The sequence below is a fragment of the Callionymus lyra genome, chromosome 12, assembly GCF_982586985.1.
Source record: "Callionymus lyra chromosome 12, fCalLyr1.hap1.1, whole genome shotgun sequence".
NCBI lineage: Eukaryota > Metazoa > Chordata > Actinopteri > Syngnathiformes > Callionymidae > Callionymus > Callionymus lyra.
The window spans coordinates 12,460,762-12,488,032 of NC_141829.1; the positions used below are offsets into that span (position 1 = coordinate 12,460,762).

The 27,271-nt window shown below is 35.7% G+C and overlaps 1 protein-coding gene across 3 annotated transcripts in view; it reads left to right on the forward strand.

The window, feature by feature from the left end:
* The window catches only part of raph1a (Ras association (RalGDS/AF-6) and pleckstrin homology domains 1a), a 59,176-nt gene that overhangs the window by 25,283 nt on the left and 6,622 nt on the right, over nt 1-27,271 (forward strand). For 2 of the 3 annotated variants that reach the window (XR_015713169.1, XM_087803820.1), the window contains exons 3-12: nt 10,996-11,130; nt 11,968-12,076; nt 12,145-12,284; nt 12,342-12,539; nt 12,601-12,747; nt 13,886-14,059; nt 17,118-17,192; nt 22,523-22,600; nt 24,766-24,840; nt 24,916-25,000. Coding sequence is in view for 2 of the 3 variants with exons in the window: in XM_087803820.1 (XP_087659946.1) it covers nt 10,996-11,130; nt 11,968-12,076; nt 12,145-12,284; nt 12,342-12,539; nt 12,601-12,747; nt 13,886-14,059; nt 17,118-17,192; nt 22,523-22,600; nt 24,766-24,840; nt 24,916-25,000 (1,216 nt within the window). In the remaining variant the exon portion in view is untranslated. The remainder of the gene's footprint in view (nt 1-10,995; nt 11,131-11,967; nt 12,077-12,144; nt 12,285-12,341; nt 12,540-12,600; nt 12,748-13,885; nt 14,060-17,117; nt 17,193-22,522; nt 22,601-24,765; nt 24,841-24,915; nt 25,001-27,271) is intronic. The other variant, XM_087803821.1, reaches the window with a different exon arrangement.

A 27,271-nucleotide genomic window follows, 5' to 3' on the forward strand; every position in this document is an offset into this window, starting at 1 on the left:
CTGGTTTTACTGAGGCGGCTTAACTTGCTCATGTTTTATTGTAAGTGGCGGATCGTCTGTTGCAAGGTAAGGATGTAAACGGGGCTAAATTTGGAGGTGAGTTAAGCCTCGGCATTAGTGAAGCTGCCTCCACCTCCGAGCTATTGTTGTCTCACTTTCACACAAAAGCAATGTTTGTGTTTCGTGCAAAGATGGAGTGTTATTGGATGAACTATTTAAGGGAGCAACCTGGTCACGGCGGATTCATCCCAATGCCCCCCAGGAAGATGAACTCCTTTAAGGGCTGCAACAATATTTTCATAGCGACAGGAGGATCCAACTTGGTGATCTGGTGATAACATGGGAGTTGCTGGATCCCGTCTGGCACGAATGGGCACAAACACACTCATAAACATGGTTATACTCTTCATGTAATAGTAACTAAAGGTTATTTGTAAAGCTCCTTTCTAGACCAGGGTCACCAGTGCTTTAATAAATAAAAACAATACACAGTTAAAATACATGCTGTAAAAGATAAAGACACATAAGGCAAACGCAGGAGTCCCAGAAAATCCGGGAAAAGCACAAATAAGAATGTTTTAAGATGTTTCTTGAAGGAGTCAGTAGATCATCAAACACAGAGGAAGATTGTTCTAAAGCTTAGGAGCAACAGTCTGGAAGGATTTCTCTCCTCTGGTCCTGAACCATGTTCAGGAACCATCAGTGGATTCTGATCCACAGACCTCAGAGCCCGAGCTGGGGTGTAAGTCTGGATCAGATCACTGATGTAAGGAGGAACCTGACCATGAATAGATCTGAAAGTAAGAACCAGAATCCGGCTCAATCCTGAAAGAAACTGGCAGCCAGTTTTAAGGATCGGGGAAATGAAAGTTCTTCTACTAGAGCGGGTAAGAATTCTCACCGTAGAGTTTTGTATTAACTGCAGGCGATATAGATCCTTCTTTTTTAGACACGATGTTGGATAGTTTTGAGTGGATATCTGCTCGTGTGGGACTTATTTTCTTGCTCAATTGTTGACATACTCTCTTTTTTATTCACTCCCTTTTTACTAGTTTTACTCAAAGTAAATGAATGTTACTTATAAATCTTTCAGTGTTTAACATAAGATAATGAGATGATAGATGTCCACTATTATAGATACAGTAGTGAAGTAGTTAAAAGTTTTGTAAATTTATCCCAAATTTACTTTGGCCCACGACTTAATATTTTGGCTCCATGTGTGATAGACTTTGACATTCCTGCTGTATTTGTGTGTCCCCTGTTTCTTCTCAAGTCTTGGCAGTATTAATATGGCAGTTAAGTGTAGTGTAAATGTGTCCAACTATCTTTTTGGAGATTGCAGACTCTTTACTGTAGCCTCATTTTTGATGTTACCGCTGCTTCTGCGCTACTATTGGTTAAAATGACAACATGAAGTTGACTTACTAGCATTCAAAAATGTTATGATCATATTGAAATTAATCTTCTATTGCACCAAAAACTGTACTGCGACTGTTTGTGAGCGACAAACCTAAATCAACAAAATTTAAATTAAATTGTATTTTGATGTACAAATACAAAAGGGACAATTTAATGACATTTAATTGTTTAACTCTGGGTTCAACACGAGAAGGAAAGTGAAAAAAAAAAAAAATTAGTAATGGTTAACTATAGGGGTGAGTATATGATACGATATTATGTATTGTAATACTGTAGGAACAACAATATATAGATTTTTCTTTTAAATCATTTAAGTGTAGTTAAATTGTCAACACAAAATGAAGAAAACGCCTTATATAAGAATTATATCTATTTGTATTTCACAAGAGAAGAAATACAAGAATTTTTGGATAAACAAATAAAAAATTCACAGATTTATTGACTGTTAAAATGCATTAACATTTCCATGTTTATTGTTAATAAAAATGTATGCAGTGCTTTTGATTATTAACACGGTATTGTGAGTAAAACTATTGCGATTTTAAAGTGCATTTTCTCCTAGTTACCAAACTATATTAATATAAAGGAAATTAATGTTTTTTTTTACATGATCTGTTTTATAGTTTTACTCTGACATCACAACTACAAACACTGATCCTGTTTAACCATCATTCCCACGTCTTCTGTTCCTCCGTGTAATCATCCACTTTCAGACCTCACGCCTTCATTAACCCTGCAGTGCCGCCCTCGCGTCTGATTTGATATTCTTGGCTCTCCGGTCGGGGCCCCTTCTCTCTCTCATCCATCATGTGGGGCCACATAAAAAAAAGGCTCAACTTGTCCTCAAGACTTTAAAGGAAGCGGCGACTGTGGCACCACATCAATCTAAATAAAACCCGGCTGGATGATCCCGGTCCTCGTGTAGAATCCCTTCCTGTTTCCCTTTGTTTGTTTCTATTTGGAGCAGAAATAGACTCCAGTGTTGGTTTGTTCTGTCCCCAGAATCGTGGCCCACGCCACCGTGTGATTCAGGGTCGTGTTACGCGGCAGCAGCTGAGGACCCCCGGGGAGCCACGAGGGCTTCTGGCACCAACACACAAACACAAAGAGCCGCATCACATGCATACATTAGGTTGGTGCTGCTGGTGAGGAACATGTTCTTCTGCGGATGATTTAATACGGCGGTAAACAAAGAGCTTCTGGTCCCTGGTCTGGGAGATTCTCCACCAGAGGGCCCGACCCATGTATCCCCCCCAGGGCGCCCACTTCTTGTCTAGTACATCTTGTGATGAAGGTATATAAAGACCCAGGACGTTTATTTATTCTATAGATTTTTGTTGTTTTCGTAATAAAAGTCATTCATATATTTCAGCCGGTGACCTGCAGCCACGTTCCACTTGTGTTCAGAACATTTATTTCTAGTTGTTGTTTTTTTCCCCTAATGTTTGAGTGAAAAATTAAAGGGTGACAGATATAGACAGAAAAAAACAAGATTATTAAATAAAATAGCTCAAATATATGCTAAATACACACACACACAATAATAGAGTAAAAATACACACTCAACCTTACAGTGATACACAGATAACACACAAAAGTACACAAATTAAGTCATAAATTAAGAAACCTAAACACCACAATTTAAGATACAAATATAAAGAAAACATAGAGAATATTATTATAGAGAATATAAATATATATATATATATATATATATATATATATAACATATGTTGGAGCATTTTGTTCCACTATACTCTAGTGATATTCTATAGTACTGTGTATTGATCTTTTTTTTTTTTCGTTTTGCTTCAAATTATATTTTATTTTTGACCATAGTTCTTTATTGGTTTAAAAGCTTGGTTCAATTATCAGTAATCATTGTGTCCTCAGCATCTAAGAAACAAATTTTTCGAGATCCCTGGGACGACTGAGGACGAGAGGATACAGTCGACTCCAGCAGCTTTTAAAGCTGATGTTTGGACATATTTTTAGTTTAAAAACAAATCAAAGCAGTAATGACTTCGTCAAGAGTCATGTGGTCTGTAAATTCTGCAACACCAGAGTAAAGTACTCGACAATACTACACATATATCCTTGTTCCTCCTACAGTATCTACATAGATCGAAATATATTGTATCGCTGCCCCGGTATCGTGATATGTATTGTATCGCCATTTTCTTGACAATACACATACTAGTAATCCACATACTAAAACGCATACATCAGGATGTGTACATAATACAAAGTCATATGTAAACACAAATGACACAGATGAACACAAAGAATATACACTAAATCAATATCATAGGGATCTATGAAAAACAAACATTCGCAAATGAGGAAAAAGAAAGACACTAATACACAATAAAGGACAATAACATAAAAATACACAATAAATAACAGAAATCACAAATGACAGAATTTGAGTGGAAACATACACAAATTCAAACTTGAGCAACACTATTTTAAAGAAATCCATTTTTACTTAATCTTACAATATGTACACAAAAATGTGTTATCGTGATGGTTTAAAAAAATGATCAAATGACGGATGTGAAGCAGAATATTAAACTCACAATCGTACAGGATTAAACACCAAAAGTGACAAACAATGCGTCTATGAAATGTATTTATAGTTGTGTTTGTTTGCTCTTTATATGGAATGACATCATCACATCTGATCGGAGGAAGCGCGAGAACATGAGCCGGTTCTGGCCGCCTTGATTCTCCCCAAATCATTATTCTCCCTTCCTGAGCAGAGACCCGACAGGAAATGATGTAATCCCTCGTGGGGGTCTCGAGGGAAGTGATATCATTGTTGCAGAACATGAGGGGCGGCTCCTTCATGTGCTAAGTATCCTGTGTGTCTTCCAAAAAATGTCTCCCTCAGCTGGAGCTTTGCTTGAATATATCCATGATTTGGACAAGGTTGTGTTTGGCGCCCTCTAGATGGTTTGTTGACGTCAAGTCTCATCGCATGTCATCGATCAATCTGTTGAGTTTGTGGTTAAATCCCGTCTTAATCCGATCGAGCTCTGATCCACTCGCTCTAACTTCACACAAAGCTGTAAAACTACACCATTAGTTGCAGATGGCTGAAATCTTACCGTTGCTTTTTTTAAATCCTCCTTGATGAATTGACGCAGCGGTGCTCGTACGTCGTCATGTGATCGTCAGCGAGGCGCACGATTGGCTGAAAATTCAATTGAGTAGCTCGGTACTCTATTGGTATTGTACTGTTATACCAAGATTTTAGATTGAATTTACCAGCCTACATTAAATAGAATGGAATTTAGAAAATGTATTTTTTTTAATTATTGCAAATAGAATATCAAACAAAAAAATTATTCAATATACAAATAATTTAATTCAACAATTAAAATAATACAATGCTTTTAAAATATAAAAACTTTGAATTTCTTAATAAAAAGTTCTTTTTTTAATTATTTTTCTTATTATTTTAAATTCAACCTTTCAATATTCTGATGGCACTGATAAACTACCACATATATTTGTCATTAGCGAATAAGAGTATCATTGATTAAAAATGTGCCTTCTGGCTCAGCTCTTTTTGTCCGAACCATGCTTCACAGTGATCTCCCTTCCTCTAGTTTAGCTCTGACTACTGGGTTTTACCCATTATGTTATTACAACACTAAAAGCTTTATGACAGTGTTCTAAAGTTTTGCTTAAAACTTAAAAAATGCTCCAACTAGTGATGGATGCCATCTGCAGGTACTGACCGCTGCAGATGAGAGGACTTTGATTCAGTAGTTGTCTTGAAATCTCAGTTGTGGTTTTACTTCACCAACAAACCAACTCATAGTAAATCATGAAAGTCATGATGGTCATAATGTTTTGGTGGCTGGACTCGAAATCTTCAAAAATATTCTAAAATTAAAAAAAATTCCCAAAAGTACATAGAGATGCACATGTGCGTTTGGCCTTTGGTCCAGTTCTCTGGTTCTGATTTGTGGCTTCGCTCCGCAAAAACCCATCCGAGCTCCAAAATACTGTCCCGTATGTTTGCGGGCGTCCTGATATAGACGCGTGGGAACGACTCCTCGGGTGATTCCACATTGTGGGAAAGCGATGCGACGTCGTGTTGCTCAAGGGACTCGAGTCAGTGAAGAGCTGCTCGACATTGTTCTCCAGGGAGTTGAACTCCAGAGATGAAGATATTCGTGGAAGACTCTTGGAGTTACAGGGGGGGGGAACTGTTCCTAAAATAAACGTGTAAACTTGTACAAGTGGGTTTCCTCGATGGCAGCTGCCTGAATGCCAGGTTGACCCAAGTGAGGTGTTGGAAGGTCAGAGGTCGTCTGGTGGAGCCGTCAATCAAATTCCTGGCAGGCTTCATTTGGAAATTCATTGCAATGATCTGTCCTATGAACGACAGTAAATTACATCATTATAAATGTATAAATACATACAAATAATTACAATTTTTGATAAATCTAATATATTAAAATAAATCACTTTTCATTTTGGTTTTGTTGAGAGGTGCATTTCCTATGTATTTATACATTTTTAATTTTATTAATCTGTAAAAAATGTATATTGGTATTTCAACATTTATTTATTTACGAATGTAAACGTTGAACTTCTTGTTCATTTACGTTTTTTCTAGTTTTTTTGTCTTTAATTCAACAACATTTTTTAACATTTTCGCTGACGCTATACAAAATAAAGAAGATGGATTTCTCAATGAAGGAGGAACAAAGGAATATTTAATGTATTAATAAATAAGTTGAATGCATAAATAAATGTATATTTACACATAATTGGCACAGTTTTTGACCAAAATCAAACCAGAAGTCATTTATTTTTTATTTCACACATTCATATATTTACATTTTTATCTGGAATTATGCTTAAAGAAAGAAAAAAAGTAATGAATAAATGATTGTAATAAATGACGTTTTATAAATGAAACTTTTAATAATATTCTGTTTAATATTAAATCCTTTTTTAAATCAAATACAAATTAAAAACTGGGTGAATTGATTAAATAACGTAAAGTAAAAAAAAAAATTTCTCAGTTAAGAAAATAAAAATGTTCCATACAATTAAAAAATAATAATAATTATAACAATTAGTGATCTGTCGTGTTAAAAAGAAAAGTAAACAAAGGGAAGATCCTGAAATAAAGCCCATGGAAAGTAAAATAACTTCAAGCAGTTCAAGTTGAGATAACATTGTTTAACTTGAAAGCTGAATTAAAAACAGTTGATGAAAGTGTTTAGTGACGGATGCGATGAAGAGAATCACATCAGCGAGGAGGGAACTTAATAAGAAGGAGGGATGTATGAAGGGAGGATGATTGTAGCCTTGCAGTCGGCAGACAGGAGGAGTGAAGCTGCTGCTGCCGAGTAATTACTGTTTACTCGGACACACACACACACACACACACACACACACACACACACTTGCTGCCTCAGCGATCTGCTGGAGTGTGTGTGTGGTGTGTTCAGGAGCAGTCGGGAACAAAGATCACTGCAGAAACTTTCCTCTGTGTTTGTGGCCAAGTTTAGTTTCATTGTTGTTGTGAAGGTTTGATAACAGGAAACGCGCTGACGTCAGATCAGATTGTTCATTCAGAGTCAAAATTAACTTTAAGGTCAATAATGCAGTAAAACGTTATGACGATCTGACTCGTGACTACTAAGTTCTACTAATGAAGCTTTAACGAAAATAAAGATTGATCTACATACTTTTATTTAGTTATATGTTATATGTATATATGTGTGTGTGTGTATATATATATATATATATATATATACAGTATAATTCACTGTACATATATTTCAATACATTTATTACGGTAACTGTGCAATGAGAGTAAATCAGGGTATTATACTGTGTACATACAGTATATATATAGAAAATATATATAGATACATTAAAATAAAATATATATACAGTATATATATATATATATATACTGTACATATATTTTAATACATTTAGTAATACAGTAATATATACAGTAAATCAGGGTATTATAGTGTATATACAGTATATATATATATATACACTATAATACCCTGATTTACTGTATATATTACTATATACTATATTACTATATATATATATATATATATATATATATATATATATATATATATATATATATATATGTACAGTATAATACCCTGATTTACTCTCATTGCACAGTTACCGTTATAAATGTATTAAAATATATGTACAGTATATATATACTGTACATATATTTTATTTTAATGTAACTATTTATTTTTCTTCTCCTTTTCCTCCTTATTCTTATAAAGGTGAAGCTTAACTTAAGTATGTACTTAAGTTAAGAAAAATTATTTTCACCCATTAGATTAATACATATTTTAATCGTATAAATCATTCACAATAGCATATTACTATGTATTATATTTGTTTGTATTGTTAGTTATTCATCTGAGAATGGAAAAGTTTATTAATTATCTTAAGTATTTTTCTTTTTTTCTTCCCCTTCTCAAGTGGATCCAATGAGAAAACAAACATGACTTAAAGAATATAATACATTAGTACATACGTACATAGTAATATGCTATCATGAAAGATTTAGAAGATTTAAATCATTATTAATGTAATGGTTGAAAATACTTTTGCGGTTCGACTTAGTTTAAGCTTCATTTTCAAATATTTTTGCAACAACCAACATCATTTTTATCCCATAATTTAGGAAATAATGATGATTTTAATAATAAAATTTCCCCTTAATTACATTTTTTTTCGATTTGTAAAGCAAACTAGTAATTTATTAATTTGAATTAATTCATTTCTAAACTAAATAATAAAACATCTTTAATCATAAGAACAGTAAATGTATGTAAAACAAAATAGAATTTTTTTTTTTTAATTTATTTAAAAAAAGCAAAGTTTTTACTATAAAAACTATTTCGACTGCATTGTAAAAAACCTAAATGTCTTATAGGAGGTGAAAACAGTGAAAGTGTTCTGTTCTGCTCCTTCAGTCACACTCGTGGTCTCGGTGTGGAAATATGAAAATCCTCCAAAAACAGCACACGTTGAAATTACACTGCTGACTATACCGAGCTAACCTCCCTCACCCACCAGAGATTTAGGCCAAATGCTATAAACAAAATCTGCGGTCGACCTAAAACAAACCCAGACGTGGCTCTGGGCCTTCGCCCGACACCCTCCAGATGGCGAGGAGTCGAGGACGGTGAAGAAAGGATGATCAGCAACCCTTGAAATGTGAAAATAATCAAACTTGTTTGTGCTTTAGTTAATGAAGAGGTCGTGTCATAAAAGCACTTTATGGGAGATAAAACGCACTCGTACACATTCTCGGGACACACATAATAAATGAACACATGACAACATTTACATGTACACACATGTACATTACAGAGGCTACAGTGTACACAATTAAATGAGAGATACATTTTTGTGTTGCTGAAAACACTTAAAACACATATCGATACACATTTATTCCCAAAATTTCGTAATCGATATTAAACAGCACTATTGATAAAAAATGTTTTTATTCTTGGCTTTTTAAAATCACATTTCACTTTCTTCATAGTTCTTTTATCGTTTGTCTATAATTAAAGTGTGTGTAAAATGAAATAATTGAATATTTATGAATATTTGCAGTGGGGTTTATTAATGTTACAATTAAGATGCTAAAATGTGTTTGGCTACAAACAAACTTAAAATATATACCGACTTGTTTAAGTATTTTCTGATTAATTTAATAAAGTAGAGAGTATAATACAAATAAAACAATGGTTTTTTTTATTTAGAATTTTCATGCAAAAATTTATGGTGTTTGTCTGACCACTAGATGGCAGCAGTCATTACGTCCTCAGCAGCTAAAGGAAAAATCATGTATCGCGAGATCTTGGTGATGACTGAGGACGAGAGGATACAGCTTTTAAAGCTGATGTTTGGACACATTTTGGTTTCAAATGAAAGCAGTTACGACTTCGTCAAGAGTCATGTGGTCTGTAAATACTGCAACACCAGAGTCAAGTACTCGATAATACTACAAATATATTCTTGTGACTACAGTATCACGATATGTATCACAATATATGGTATCATTTCCCCTGTGTTGTAATGTGAATCGCCTGATTATTGCCGATACATTAGTCTGTATTAACAATACATGTGCTTTTTTAACAAACAAATACTTTCAAGTATTAGCAGTTTGTTACAGATTTTAAATTCTAAAAGGCTTTTGTGTTTTCCCCCAGAATCCCCTTTTGTCTAATGAGCTTAGAAAGACAGATTTAACAACCATTTGTACATTCTTTTCTCATGTTTGTGTTCACCGTTATTAGACGTCCTGACATGAAGTCGGCGGAGATAAAGGCTCATTTGTTTTCAGGGGGAGACGCTTGTTTTGGAAGAGCAGCTGCGAGTGAGTTTTCACAGGCAGCCCAGTCTCTCCGCCGGGCAGAACCAAATGACAGACCAGACTAACCACAGGGGTCTAATTGTAGAGCCAGACCTGGAGTGTGCCGGTGTGTGTGTGTGTGTGTGTGTTCGCGTCAGGGTGTTTGTGAGTGTGTCGTTCTACTCTCTAATTTTATGCATGTTTTCGGCTGCAATAGATGGTCGGTGAGGGGGGCGACACCCCGGCTAGGAGTCTGAAATGTGAGAAATTAAATTAAGCTAAGAACCTTCATTTATGCCGTTTATAATTCTGAATATTCTCCTTTATTATTTTTTGTGATTGGTCGAAAATATGCTACCGGGGACAGAATGTGTCAAAACTCGAGTCCACAGCTGCTGGATTCTCGGCTCAAACATCCACGACTCGTACAAATATTTATTCTAGTTTGTCTGCGTTGAGAGATGGTTGTTAATGCTGCCGAGAAAAGTCGTCATCGCGTAAGTGTTGTTATTGTAAACGTTTCACCGTCTTCATCCCTCGAATATCGGCATTTACTTTAAAAGTATGGCACGTATTTGGTGTTGAAAATACTTTAATGATAATACAACACATATTTATTTTTTAATCACTGTGTCTTTGTTAGCATTTGTTGTGCTGCATTTAGCTTTTGATAGCACAAAGCTAACAGCTAATTCAAGTCATGTCTGCTTTTAATTGTATTAACTAAATACAATATTAAATCATTTTAATCAACTAAAAGAAAATGTGACATTGTTTCGAAGATTGTTTTCTTCAATTATATTTCCATACCATTAATCTTTATGAGTACTTCTTGGCTAGATATTAAAAAAAAGCAGACAAGAAAACTCATAAAGTGCTTTAAAATGTCTATGGTATTTAAGGTTCAGAAATAATGGGAGTTGTTTGTTTCCAGATGTTTTATTAGAAGAAAGAGTCCATCAGCATGTCAGCTCTAGGTCTTTATTACTGCTTTTATACTTTTAAGTGGTCGTTAAACTACTTACTTGAACTGTAACAAAATACTTATTTCAAACAAGATGTTTATTTTGAGCCTAAAAGCAAAATGAAAGACATTTTTAAAATTCAGATAAGTGGGAATAAAACGTGAACTACAGGTTTCTGACCACTGGAGGGAGCCATTGTTAACAAAAAACATTTTTCTTTTCTTCCAGATGGACCAGTTATCAGACGAGGAGGTGGAGGTGAGGGAGGGAGAGGAGGATGAAGAAGAGGACAGTGACAAGGAAGACCAGGACTTGGACAAGATGTTTGGAGCCTGGCTGGGGGAACTTGATAAACTCACACAGGTGAACATTCCACTAATATTGTTCTGTTAACAGCTGATGAATCATCGAGTCACAGACGACGAGTCTTCACGTTAAAAGAGCCGTATTTTTAATCAATTAATTCATTTGAATATCCGTTAACATCATACTTGTACAATAAGTTTACAGGTGATTCATATATTTACGATACTTCAATGTCCAATTACCATTTTTATCCTCTTTTGTTCTATTTTATTTATTTAATTTTTTAATTTATTACAGTCAAACTCAAAAGTAGTGTAAAATAATAATTGTATAATAAAAAATGTAAGTCTCTGTTTTAGTTTTATCCTGCAATATTTTACACACATTAGGATCTTGCATAAGGGCCACACTTGTTACTGTACAATAAAAAAAATGTATGCGTTAAGAGTTTATGCGTTTGCCAAATTAATATTAAATTAAAAGCGTTAACTTGCCCAGACATAATGTTTAGTCGTCTTGTTTTGTCTTTGTGTTTTTTTTTTACAAGGTAATCATTAAAAAAAAAACAGTTTCTTAATATCTAAAATATTAAAAAAAAACAAACATTTATATTGATTTTTTTGAAGAGCTTATTTTATGTGTAATTTCATTATTTTATTCTGTACTGTGACCAAAAAAACAATCTTATGTTGTGGCCATAAAAGTTTTTGATTCTGATCTAATAAAACATTTTAATAGAAATATAACACTTACCGATTTCAAGGTTTTTTGACACCAATGAAATGTTTTTTATAATAGTCTTTCATTAATCAGATTAAAGTTCGATATTACTCCCAAAAAGTGCCAGATCAACTGCTTCACGGCCCTGTAAGTAAAGCACATGTGTCTCTGCAGAGCCTCGACGACGGTCGCCCCGAACCCCCTCCTCAGCAGAAAGCCCCCCTCAGACAGGAGACCAACATGGCCAACTTCTCCTACAGATTCTCCATCTACAACATCAACGGTCGGTCAAGTTCACTCAAACAAAAGCATAGAAACATGGTCTTCATCGCCTCCCTCTCCTGTCTGCAGAAGCTCTAAACCAGGGCGAGAACGTGGATCTGGACGCTCTGATGGCCGACCTCTGCACCATCGAACAGGAGCTCACCACCGTCAACGCCAAGCCACACAGCGCCAGCAGCATGGCACGACTGGGCCTGACCGACACCAAGGTGAACACACACTCAGAGGAGACTTTAGTGATGATAGTAACGGTTTCTCGGCTCTAGATTCGCCAGAAGCCTCCTGCGGGTCGCAGTAGCCGGCAGCAGCCAGCAGGGGGCGGCGGGAGCAGCGGGGCCAGCAGTAGCAGCAGCAGCACCAGAGCTTCACCTGCAGGCACCATCAAAGCCGCCCCAGGGCATCATGGGAGGCCAGCGCTGGCTTCAAACTTCAGTCTGGATGACATCACGGCCCAGCTGGAGAAGGTGAGCTGGATAAAATAAACAAGTATTCAATCAGGCTCAAGTCTCTCTTCTTCTTCTTCAGGCGTCGCTCAGCATGGACGAAGCCGCCCGTCAAACCTCCTCTCACTCTCTAAGCTCCGCCTCCTCCTCGGCCTCGGTGAGACGCCCGGGGTCGTCCCAACGCCAGCATCGACGCACCGGATCAGTGGGCACTGTCAGTGAACACGAGGTGAACTGAGACGCATGTGTGCGAGAGATATTGTAAATAAAACTCTAGTTGGCATTTGAATAAAATAAATGTAAACATATATACCAAAACTAGGGAAGTATATCAGTGCCAAAGAAATATCAAATGGTTAAATTTAGGATTTAAGACGTTGAGACTTTTAATTATTTTATTGAAATAGTATTGTTTTTTTGAAGTATATATACTATATATATTTTTTACATTTGTTTAAAATTCTAGTAATTCAAAAATAAACATTGTAAATTCAGTATTTTTCCTTTTCTAGCTTTTTAAATTCCATGTAAAAAAACATTGGTATAAAAGCACCATCAGACAAAAGCAAGAGAGTATTGAGATTTTATCCAATCATGCGAAGCACGATCACGTGTCGACTTCAAGTCTTGCTACGTTAATTTATCATGGCGGTAGGATTTAAGTTATTTGCAAATCAATCTAGTTTTACAGTTTCGTCGAAATTAAAAAGTTAAATAATTGGTTGAGAGCTTTATTGGTTTAGTCTGGTACGATGGCACTATTATACCAACATTTTTATATTGAATTTAAAAGGCTACGAATAATAATGTATAGAATTTATTTTTATTTTTTTATTATTGCTATTAGAATATCAAACTGCATGTGTAAAAAAAACAAAAAACTTAATTTTTTTAATATACAAATATACAAATATTGATGTATCAATTGTTCAACAAAACAACCTTTCATTATAGATATTAATTTCAATTATTACAAAAAAGAATCAATAACACATTTGAAAATATCGTTTTATTTTAAACATTTGATCAATTGAACCATTCAATATTCGGATGCTACTGATTTATTCCACACAAAACATTTGGACTTAAGATAAAGCAATAAACATGACACCATAATAAACACATTTTAAATATTGTTTCTAGGCAGCACCAACAATAACACAACAAACAACAAACCTAATGAAGGAAGGCCTTTAAAGTGTTGTCTTTAATCTCCATGTTAAACTGAACCAGGTTGCTGTTTTCAGGAGATTCCATCACTTTAGACCATCACTCGAGAGAAGCTGACATTAAAAATGGATCAGTCTGAGCTGGACTCGGAGTCGCGAGAAAAAGAAAGTGAATCTTGTACCGTTACGTCTCCACAGGTTCGCTCCATGGTCCACTCCTCGCGCTCCTCCATCACCTCCGCCTCCGGAATCTCCGTCAACTCGGCCTCGTCCATGGACTCGCTGGACAGCGTCCTGCGCTCGGAAGACTCTGAGAATCATCCGATGATCGCTGGACCTTCGGTGGGAGGAGCCGGTCCTGGTGTCATGGAGGTATGAACCCGGTTGGATGAGTCTGACACGAGCACCTGCTGTTTATACGAGGATTAGATCCTGAGCTCGAGCTAATAAAGGTTTTCATTGAGGGCGAAAATCATCGTATTTCTAGTCAATATCTATTGGCTAAAGGCTAAAATATCACACATAATTGCTGGGAAAAATACTTTTAATAAGAATTTAACTTTAAACTTGCTTTGTTTTAGAAGAAGTATATACATATATGAAAGAATCTCAAATGTGTTCTTAGCGATTATCTTTTGTTAGCGCATAGCTAACAGCTAATGTAGGTCAGGTCAGCTTTTTGCCGAGATTTACGTAAAATCAATCAAATATTTAATCGTTTTTATCAACCAAAGGGAATGTGACATTCTTTTCTTCAATATTTTTACTTAAAACCTATTCATACCTTCAATTAATACGTCTCGTCTAAATATGAATTATTAAACAGGAAGACTCGTAACATGCTTTGAAATGTTTTACCCTTATGTTCTAAAATACAGATTTAGTACGAGCGATAAGGAACAAAGATTATAAATTACTTTAATAATAACAATAACAGTAAAACTAAGAAATTGATGTTGGGGCCGAACATTTTATTTTGTTCGAAACCTTTAACGCTAATAAAAAAATATAGAAATAATACAAATCGGTGGATCTGTAGCTCAATTTAGTATTGATTTAGATTAATTTAAGAGCATTAGTTATATTATTAACATATAACATCTTTTCTTTTTCAAATAATTTGATTATTAACAATAATATAATCATATATACATTTGCACAGTAATACTCCTTTTTTAACAAACAAACTACTAATATCAAAATTAACAGCAATTGAGGAAGTACCAATGATGGAGATAATATAACAGTTATAAAATATATATATTGAACGAAAAGGAAATCCAAGATCGAAAACTTGGATTAAACTAATTAAAGTTCTAAAAATAAACATACACATTTATATTTGTTAATGCATTATTACTTCTTGTCTTTCAATCTGGAAATTCCCTCCAGTCACCAAAGTATGAAATAAAGAGCTGCCATTAAGTTAAAAAAACAACATTTTATTATTATTACAGGAAATAGTTCAGCTCAGGCTGTATAATCTGCTCCTGGCCCCCGAGCCAGAGTATCAATATGTCTGATATAACCATCATAAAGAAGGCTACAGTGGTGGATAATAATCATGCTTACATAAGATGTGCCTAAATAAACAGATGTAGATCATTACCTTTAAAAACTCAATGTTTATTTCCTTCGTGACCAAACAAATAGAGACAATATTCTTCGCCCTAAACCGTCGCTACTTTAAATCTTCGACTCCAGCTCCTCGCAGAAGCCAAACCTCAGAGCGACTGTCCCAGATTTGAAACGGAAAGAAAAGCATCATAATCTCTCCTGAATCGACTGTGAGGAGGATAAAAAAAACATGTACCAGGGGTTTTGTTTTCACTCCGATTGTTCCCTTTCATAATCACACGCTGACCTTTTTTTTTTTTCATCGCTCCAAATACTATTTTGGCGAGACCGGTCTGACCCTGAATGAACGACGAGGGCGAAGATAAAAGTCGGTGACAGGCATCGACAGATTAGGACGAGTCAAAAAGATGATGATGAAGTGACAGTGAAGACTTCAAGTCAGATACGTTGTGTTTATTAAGAGGTAATCGCTTGAGCATCCACTAAAAACATGGAGAAGAAGAAAAACGCTGCACAAGTCTTGCCTTGAGCGCTCGTTCCCACGAGTTCAGCTCATTATAAAAGTGCTGCAGTTTGAATCTCACGCTCCTTCTCGGAGAATATTAAGGTCAGTAAAAAAAAAATAGACAAACCAGAAATGTATTCACTAAAAGGGAGCAGAGATTTGAAAATATATTCTTATTTAACCGTTTGCAAGTCGTTTATTACGGTCAGTTATTTGAGGTCTTATAGCAGAACTGGGATCTATAGCATCCGTCTGCTCTTGATACACACTTGCACCGGGGTCAGCGAGATCTTGGCCCAGAGGGGAAAATCTGGTTGTGTGTTTGTTTGTGTGTGTGTTGCTGTGTGTGTGTGTGTGTGACCTAAATATTATTTTTTTAAGCTGTGGTTATCAAGAGCAAACTAATGCTTTCTATCAAATGACTTCTAGTGATTGAGGCTCAGATGCAGGATCAGCGTTGATCTGGAATTGAATGTTAAAAAAATAATAATCTGTCCATCAGCGTGAAATTGTTATGAAACGTTCACATCTTTTTTTTTTGACAAAAATCACCATCAGATTACGTCAAACTAGCATTTAGATGTAGGTTTATAGAGACACGGTCGTGGTTTACCCAAAACAGGACTTAGATCATTGTAAAACAGTTAAAATACATGTTTTATTTGATAGTTTTGGTGTAAAAAAAAAAGTGTAATATAAAAAAATAATGAATTAAAGAATTTTAAAAAAAAGTGTAAAGGTGTATTTGTTTAAATTGATTAAATGATTTACAGAACCATTTATTTAATGTAATATATTTGTTTTTATTTTTCAAAAAATGTGTAATATGAACAAAATAATGGTTTAATGATGTATTTGTTTGAATTGATTAAATTACTTATAGAACCATTTATTTAATGTAATATTTTTGTTTTTATTTTTCTAAAAATGTGAAAAAATAAAAACAAAGGTTTATTCTATTGTATATAAAATAATATTTTCTATTTTCTATTTTCTAATCGTTTTCATTTATTTATTAACCAGTAAGTATTAATTAAATGAGGGGAAATAATGATAAAATAAATTCAACTGTACAAATCAAGTAGCTCTTGACTATTATTGAGTTGTTTTGTGCGATTTAAAAAAAAAAGAATGGATTGAATCACACATTTCTGGTCCATCGACTCAATTCTCCTCTAACTTCTCAGTCTAATCCACAGACGTCTCACCCACAGGTCGTCTAATCTCTGACCTTCTCTCCACGATTTATCTGATCTGGCTTCACCTCACAGCTTTTCTTCCGCGCAGCAGCAGCAGCACAATCACCACCGTTGGTTCAACTCTGTGACTCTCTGTGTCTCCTAAAAGCACTCGTACCTGGACAAAGAGACTTCTCTGATTCTGAGAAACATTGCAGGGAAACCTTCACACCTGCTGACTAAGGTGACGCACCTGGACTTTTTCCTCTTTTTTCTTCTTCCTGTCGCATGAGTAGTGCTTTCGCTGCTTTTTCTGCTTTTCATCTCCCGTTGAAGTGTTTTGAATGAAGAGTTTTGTAATAATAATGGATAAAAAAACATGAACCAAATTCCCTCAATTATAATTGGATCTCTATTTTAATAAAACTATGCAGTAATAACCTGTTTTTTAGGACTACTTGAAAATAAATCTATATATATTCTCATTTTATTTCTCACGATTACATCCTGGATAGATCTTTTAGTTTGTGGTGCTAGAGGCTGGAAGATGTAGGTCAAGTGTCTGATCAGATCAAACCACATCTAAAGGCCTCGAGCAGCATCTGGTTGAACAGATAACATGAATGAGGGATTCAATTCCATTTATTTATTTGATTTTTATCACAAATGGTGCAATATTGAATCATTTTAACCTAGTTTTAGTTGATTTACTGGTATATTGAATTAAACCCAGTTTAGCTAAAACACAAATTCTTGCAGTAAATATAAGTTTAAGCTCTTTATACACCTTTTTTTAACTGAAAGATCATGTTTTTCTGATCATTAAGCTTGAATTTGTGTGAAATATAACTTTTTTAAGTGGTTTATTTTTTAATTTACAATCACACAAGCATCCTTAAAAGATTAATAACAATGTTTTTACTCATCGAAATATACGATTAATATTTTCTGACTTGAGTTCTTCATTCAAGTAAAACAAAAAAAGTGCATATTTGAAAAAAAAAATATGACGCCAAATTGTGTTGTGTTGTGATTGTGCATCATTGTGTTACTGTAGGTGTTTATAATAATCCATGTTAATGGATCAGAAACCAACAGGTAAGTGTCAACTATTCTGTGTCTGATCACCTGAAAATGTAGGTCAACGGTTGCCAGTTGAAGTTGTTTTTTTTTAAGTTTATGTCTTTAACCGTCAATAATTGAAGTTCAGTTAATTGACGTGGGAAACTTTTCGTTCTTTAACAAAATCCTCCGAACCTTCAGAACCAGAATAAACCACCGGAAACAACAACAACAACAACTATCGTCCCTACTTCATACCAGTGAATATAAACGTACTCTCATCCAAACTACAAACTTTAAGTGTTAGCATCAAGTGTTAGCATCTTAGCAAGTATGCTACGTTTGAGTCTGACATTAATAATGGGTTAATTCTAAAACTGAACTTGATAGAAGGTCTAAAGAAACGTCTTGTTTCCAAGAGTATCTTCAGATGACCAGTGACCAGCTGTTCTTGATTGGCTTTGTTAAGTGTGTTTGGAGTTGATCCAGAGTTAGTAACGGAGCTTAGCTTGCGCCGCTAGCCAGCCGATCGATGCACGTAATTGGACGACCTCGCGTTTTAATTGTTGTTGTTGTCGGTTAGCGGCTTAGCGCTCCTGCTCCCAATCCAACTTTAAAACGCGCTCCAGGAACGTGACCAGCACACTGTTGTCAACCCTTCAACCTCCTGACATGTAGGCCTGATGTGGAACCGTGAGGCTTTTCAAACGCACTTTACATCCGAGCACGTGCACAACCCTGGAGTCGAGCGGCTAATCCTCTTTGATGGAGGCTGATTGCAAGAACGCACATACATGTAGCCGTACAGTGCTGCGAGTATTTATCATGTCAACATGTCGGACTTCGATTAACCCACATAATCGGCTTCTCTGACGTGTCGATTCGCTCACCAGGCTTGATTATTCGACAGCATTTTAAAGCCTTTTCAGATTGAACTGAACTGAAAAGTAGTTTTTAAAATGTGTGTCAAAGTGTGTGTGAGGGGGTGTGTGTGTGGAAACTTGACACAGAAGCCTCATGACGTACAGATTATGTGCTTTAATTCAACCCAAAAAATTGTTTTATGTGGCCTATAAGAATGTTGGCTCATATGAAAGATGATTATTTTTCATGTAAATGCAAATATGAAATTGTTTAGGATAAATTCCTGATACTTTAAAATTTTTGTTTGACCCTCGGCTACAACCATATCATTTAGTTAGCTTAATTTATTACAGCCACCACTGCTCTATCAGGTGACGGATGATTGGTCGCCACAATACTGTAAGTAATTAAGTTAGTAAGTAATTTTTATTAGTATAGCACTTTTCCAGACCAGGGTCACAAAGCGCTTAAACAATCAAAATAATACTCAATAAAGTATATACTTTAAAGATCAAGATAATACTGATAACACAACAGGAGTTCCAGAAACTCAAGGAAAAGCCTGAACAAATAAAAAGGTCTTAAGATGTTTCTTAAAAGAGTCAGTAGATCATCAAGTGTTTAAATTCTGTGTTGCTAGGTCAAAATTTGGCATCATCTTGATTAATGGCTGGGCGGCAAAGCAATATAGAAGCTGGTCATGTCAACAGTACTGTTGCTACTTGTTGAGTTTGCAGGTTCAAATAAATACGAAAAAAGAGGTAAAAAACATAACCCCCGCATTAACAACAATTAACAAAACTTTACAAATAAGTAATTCATTTAAAGATACAATGGATTTGATTCGTATTATATGTTTTGTACATGTTGGACTTTTATTTTAAATATATATTTATATGACCAGTTGACACCATTTTAGCGGATCGGCTCTAAATGTCGTGACTCGTCTTGCTAAGTTTTTCCCGCGGCTTTAAAACGCCGCGGGAAATCGAAAGCTTGGCAGGAATCTGGATTTTTGAGTAAAGGCTTTAGAATTGGCAGCAACATTAGTCTGAGCCATTTGAATTAATTGTATAAAGTCCGATTATTGTCCGTTTAAAAACATTAGTCGTAAAAAAAAAATGGTTTAGATCCTGCTGTGATGATCCGGACCAAGAGTTCTGATCTGATGACCATTCTTCAGCATCAAAGAGGCTTTTTTTAATCGATATGATTTTGCTTTATGATTGGATTAGTTGGAGAGTAGGAGGCCCCGAGATTCCCGTCAGATTATCAGCACCAGGGGGCGTCTTAGTCGTGATTAGTCTGAGGGTGTAATTATCTGCTGTCCAACATCTGTATCCGTGCTCATGACATGTTTCTGTGTCAGTGTTACACTCGCTACCTTCACACACATGTGCTGCTGGCCCACTTCTGCTTGTTCTATGAAAGAACGGCTGTTTTTGTGGAGCCTACGGAGGCCCGGGAGCGTCATAGTTCTCGGAACTTCAAAGGCTTGACTGCGCATCAGCCAAGTTTAGTCACATAATGTAGGTCAACTGCGTTTCTATGAGAGGAAAGAGAGAGAGAGACCGGTGATGACACAGTGTTGAGGATGTAGCGTCGGGAAGGAACCTGCTGCTCATAATACTCAGTAACAACAGTCATGTTTTCCATTACAATCGTCGAAACTATATTTGAAATTCTACTGAAGCGGAGATTTCTTCACAAACCCTCCTTTGTGACAAAAAACTAGGTACCATGTGGTGCAATCTTTTATTGTCAAAATTAAAGATACTTTCTCATCAGTATATAAACCTAAAATATGTATTTATAATGTATTTTTAAGCCATTGATAGTATAATACATGTCATTTTTTTTAAAATAAAATACCCTTCCCACTGTTTTACATACCACCTGTAACGGGGAAACTGTCCTGGCTGTTACAAACACACTGTTTCTTTCATGTTGGCCTCAAGCAGGCCAGTTCAAAAACATTTTGTTTCTTATGATAGTTATGTTTATGGTCGAGCTTAACATTAGCACCGTAACACATGTTATAAGCTTTTGAGAATTTTATACTGTGACGCAAAATTAACCTGCTAGTTTACAATCAATATCAGCGCACGTCGTTCTTTATCATAAACAAACACATGTCTCAAATTATTTAGGTTTTATAGCAGGAAAACATTTTAAATAAATGTTTTCCTAATGTATTTAATATAATTGTTTGTATTACATTCTGGTTAAAATTGACACTTAATTAAATAAAATAATATCAACTCTTGTGTTGTGTCCGGGTCAAGGTGACCCTAATGTGTTTGTGGTATCCCTTGTGTTGTCTACACATGCAGGGATGGAGGTTGTTCATCTTGACCCAGAGACAACACAAAGGATATCGCAAACACATTTGTTTTCGGGAGTTTAATGGATGTGGTTGGAAAATATATTTTTGCAGATCTTTGTCTTTGTATTTAATTAAAATGCTAATAGTTTTAAGAATGGGTCAAAGGTCACTAAATGTTGGCCACACACTTAAAAGACAGAATTGTATTTGCTATTTAACATTATGTTTGATATTGTAGATTATATAGAAACTTCCTCCCACTAAGCAGAGACACAGAAAAAGATTCATCGATGACTCTAATCTGTGTCCTGTGATGACTGTCAACCTGTCCAGGGTGTCCCTTGCCTCTCACCCCGTGTAGCTAGGACCAAACCGTTAGAGAAACGTTGACTACGATAATCCTTAACCGCTTTTTTTTTCCGATGCAGTCATCGGGATGATTCTTTTTTTTTCTTTCCTGCTCACGTCTAGCATAACAAAAGGTCGATGATACAGGAGGTAATTCCTCAGGATGGATCCGATAATGAGCTTAACGTGTGTGTGTGTGTGTTTGTCATGGAGTTTCGGGGGTGCCAATAAACAGATTGGCCGTTAATCTCCCCTTTTTCCTCATCCCCACTTCATCTCATCCTGCCCTCTCTCCACGACCGGGACCGTACGGTAGCGTTGGGATCATTCCCACCTCAAGCATTGGACTTAGCCCCCCCCCCCCGACAGGAAACTGGAGGAAATAAAAACAAAAAGGAAAGGCGGCTTCAGATAAAGAGATCATTGCCTCTAAGTTGGCACAGAGATCCCACCCCTCCCCCCGTCCTCTGATCTCCTCTCCTCCGCTCTCGCTTCCTCTCATTCCCTCTTCATGGCTCGTGGCGCGAGGATGTGACGGAGGGGGGGAAAAAAAAAGGTGCTTCGGAGTCTCTCTCTCCATCGATTCATGTGGATTTACTGGACCGCGTTCACTGGGTCGGACTAACTTTCCGTCAGCCCTGGAGGGATTGTTTTGATTTCTTGGAAGACGTTTGGATAATCTTCGAGCAGCGAGACAGCAGTGATCCGCCAACATGTATCGTCTGTAACCCAATCTCACAGATATGATTACAAAGAGGAGGGATGTGAGGTTTTTTATTGTTCGTCTTGAGGACATTTTAGTTTTGGCGTTAAAACACTCTGAAGCTTCACTGGTGACACTTTTCTTTGGCTGCTGATCAGACACAGAATACTTGCTTTAAAAGATGAATTCCTGCTGGAAGCCTCAGGTGAGTTGAAAGGTCGTGGGGTTTTCCTTAAAGTGTGACGTTTTTATTTCTTCCATCGCCCCACAGGAGGAGCAGGCGGCGAAGATGAAGGCGGACAACATCCGGGTGGCCCTGGAGAAGATCAAGGAGGCGCAAGTGAAGAAGGTGAGACTTGTCGGTCGTGTGGCACGTGTCCAGAATCCACCCGGTACTTTTTTTTTTTTCTGGGTCAGGTCAGTGTTACTCTGCATGGAGGGCGGCGGTCAATAACAGCTGGGGTCAACACACAAACACACTCTCGCTCGCACACACACGCCGAGCACTCAACATAATGACCACCGCGAAGTAAATCCCAATCCCACTGAGAGGAAGGAGTAGATTAAACCGCGTGGATTTACTACGACCGCAGCAATACCTGTGTGTTTGTGTCAAACTCCGTGTTGTCCCAAAATACTTGGAGCCTCACTTTATATTGACCCCAGAAGTACTTTAAGGATTAGTGTTAGTTTAAAGTGTATCTATGGTTCTTCTCACGGGCTGAGTTTGGAAAATATATTTGTTATTGTCCAGAAATGTATTTGAATTATTAGTTGTTTGTCCTGCTTGTATTGAAAATTGAAAAGAAGTTTCACTAAAGTTCACTTTTTAGTGAAGTATAATCATAAGTAATTGCTTTGTCCAAAAAAAAAAAATCTGATTTTGATCCCCCTGATTTGTATTTAATCTCCCTGATTCATAATCTACACTGATCTGCTGTAGCCGTTTGACCTCCAGCCTAATATTGTGTTCCTCCCGTCTGGAGTTTGGCTGCGTGGCCAAGAGAACAGACTTCCTGGAGTGTATTATTAGTGTCCTTCACTTTACCAGCTCTTTGCTTCTGGCTCTGGTGTGGAGTCGGCCTGAGACTCTTAAAACAATTCAACAATGTTTCTTTCATTTCATAAATCAGTGCCAGAATTATCCATGAAGTAAACTAAATTATTGTTAATTTAACTTGTCTTAGTGTAGTGTTTTGTTCTGTGTGTGCAATATATTATTGGAATATTTGTTATACATGCTACATAATAATTCCATCATCTCTACATTCTACCTTTCTTCCATCTTAAAGCACTCAGGTCCCATAATGCACCTCACCTAACGTGTTTATTGAACAACCAAACATGTGTTGGATAATTAAAAAAAAAAGAATGTGTTTTTTTTTAATGCATTTAATTTTAAAAACTATTTATCGTTTTCTGATTTCTCCTCCCTCATATTAAAAGAAAAGTTAATGTTAAATATATATATTGTGGTCCCCGAGGACATTAAAATTCCAGCCCTTCTCTTCGACACATTATTTCTAATTGAGTGTTTTAATTTGACCTCCCTCTGTGACTGTGGCAGTGTAGTCTCCCTTCTTCAACATCCTAGAGTTTTTACTCTTGAGCTACTTTTAAATCAAGCAACTTCTTCAAATACTGTGTAACATTTGTAACACTTACCTAGTGTGATCGTTGTTAGCAGCTAGCATCACAAGTAGCACATGTCACTAACAATAATAGTTATTTAAATAGAAATAGAATCAATGCTATTTAAAAGTACCATATCAATTTGAATCGAGAACAGATACTGTATTTTGAACTGTTTATTTCATATTTTATTGTATATGTGAAAATAAGAAATACTGAGTCCATTGTACTATTTAAACCTGAGACGCTAATGTTATTAAAATAGCGTTTTTTGTGAAGCATCTTTCTAGACCAGGGTCACAAAGCGCTTGAATCAAAAGCAATTCACAGTTAAAAATAAATACAGATTTAAAAACTCTAAAAGGTCAAGACACATAAGACAAACACAGGAGTCCCAGAAAATCAGGGAAAAGCACAAATAAAAATGTCTTAGATCAGTAGATTCTGATCCACAGACCTCAGAGCCCGAGCTGGGGTGTAAGGCTGGATCAGATCACTGATGGAAGGTCTGACCATGAATAGATCTGAAAGTAAGAATCAGAATTTTAAAATTGATCCTGAAAGGAACTGGCAGCTAGTGAAGAGTTTTGAAATCTGGGAAATGTGAGTTCTTCTACTAGAGCAGGTCAGAATTTTGTATTATCTGCAGGTAAAAGGTGTACTTACGAACCCATGTGTTCAATGTAATATTGATGTCACTTTTCGAAGGCAAATCTGGTGTTCGCGGATATTTTCTCCACAATGAGGGTCACTCAAAAGCATGTTCAGCTCTTCAGGAGAAAAAACAACATGATGTTTGAATGTTTAATGCACGAACGAGATGGTGACATCACAAGATTTTAAAATGACTCATGGAGATAATGTGGGTTCACTTCTTCCCAGTTGGTGATCCGTGTCCATCTGTCGGACGAGAGCTCAAAGACGATGATGGTGGACGAGAGACAAACGGTCAGACAGGTGAGTCGCTCATGGCTGGAGAAGTAAGACTCCGTCAGTGTGACGTCATGTTGATCCAGGGTTCTGTTGCTGCAGGTTCTGGACAGTTTGCTGGAGAAATCTCACTGTGGTTACAGTCCAGACTGGTCGCTGGTGGAAACCATTAACGAACTACAGATGGGTGAGAACTTTTCTAAACAAACACGCACAGCTTTTTGTACGATCGATACACAGTTCATGTTGCACTCGTTTCTGGACCAAAATAAATCAATAAAACCTAAATTCATGGACTGGTTTAAATATCTTTTCCAGTATGTAGGTTGTGACTCAAATTCAATAATTTAAAAAAAAAGTAGGTGAATGTACTCTGTGGTTAAATAGATCACGAATACACAAATATAACTGAAGAAACGTTTCCAAAATATTTCAAAATGTTGCACCTGTGTATTAATATATAGAAATAAATAATTCAAAAGTATTTAATAAATATATTTAGTGGCATTCAACGTGTTTTATTACAATTTGAAATGTCCAGAATTTTCAAGTATCTTAATATTTAAAAAATGTATATATATATTAATTAATTATATCATTTATTTTAACAGATAAGACAACAGTTTAATCCAGAATATTATTATGATTTTGCTTTTAACCTTAAAGTTAGTCAGCGAAGGTTTTGAATTTAATTCAAGATTAAACCGTTTGTATATCTTACTCATTTTAAACTCAAATACATTTTATCTATTTTTAAATCTGTAAAAAAATTTATTTGCCAAAAACATTTTTAAATTCTTTTTTTTTTTTACTTGGGTTTTATTGAGGATGCATATGTTAAGACGTTAATGACATTATTACAGATACATTTGAACAAAGAACTTGAATGTATCAAATTATTAAAACAAAATTAAAAACAAAATAGACATATCTAAATGAACAAATATTAAGTTGGTTTTTAAAACTAAATAAAATAAAAGATCAATACATTCACCAAAAACAAAGCTTGTGTGGACAATATCATTCATTAATTTGACCATGTGTGGTTATATTTTTTATTTTTCCTTTTCATTTCAGTCTATGTGACATCATTTAATGAGAAAATATGTTTATTGAAGTTGAAAAATTGCATTTATTGTACATTTTCTTCAGATATTTATTTACAGCACATGTGTAACTTAACAAATTGTACTATAGGCAAAAGCTACCACCGCAGAAGGCTTATGTTTTATGCATTGATGTTGTAGTTTTACTACAGAGCTAAAACACTCGTGTGGACGTAGTAAAGTGAATGTCGCCTCCTTGTATCATGAATTATTAACAGCTGTCGCTAAAACAGCTTCTTATGTCGGTCGTTCGCTGCAGAAAACTCTGCTTTGAAAGTCAAATTTGGTCAAAATGTAATGGCTGACGAGTGTAAATCGATCCCACAAGTGTTGTGCGTTTCTTTCTCATCTGATGGATCCATGTGGAGATAAGAATTTAGATGAACTGTGGGGATTATTTCAGGATTATTTCGATAAGTAACGAACCTTCATGTAACATCATGGTTGTACTTAGTTGTAGTTACACACAAACGCACACACACACACACACACACACACACACACACACACACACCCACACACACACCTCCCTGTAGGCGTGGAGATGCACTTCTATTAGCTTCAACTCCATTTAACATTCTTTGACAAACACACACACACACACAGTCTTCATGCAGGCGCAGTGAGGCGTGTGATCTAACCCACATCTTCAGGGCTGAGCAGCCACATTATGAAAGAGGGATCGAGGGACGACGATATCTTTATTTTTCACTCCTTCATTTACTCTGATGTGGCGTCTAACCTTTGGGCTTGATGGTGTTTTAATTTGGTGTTGGTGTTTTAAACTGGAGTTGATGTTGAGGGAATATTTGTGTGCGTCAAAAGTAGCAGTAAATACAACAGTGAAGACACCCTGCTGTGTCGCCCTGTGGCTCTCGCTCTTGAAGCACAGAATCTAACCCGACAAAATGCTTTACTGCATCTAGAACATTATTTTGATAAGTAATTATTTGTAAAGTGCTTTTCTCAGACCAGGGTCACAAAGAGCTTTCATGATTCAAAAACAAAAAACTGTTAAAATACATGCTTTAAAAGGCCAATTTATTTATTTATTCACTGAAAAGATTGTACAGAAGACATCTAGGTTAGTATATAAGTGCCATCAGAATATTGACTGGTTGAATATATTACTTTTAAAATGTTGAAACTTCAATTCAAAAAAAAAAAAACTGACGTAAAAAAATGGTTTATTTTCAAAATAATAGCATTTTTACACACATGAGTTTTATATTCTTAATTCGTAGTTTAAAAAAATAATGTTCTAAATTCAATATTTTTTCATTCATAGCAATAGCACTATTTTTATATTGGATTTAAAGTCTACATATTTAAACAAAACCTTTTTCTAAGTT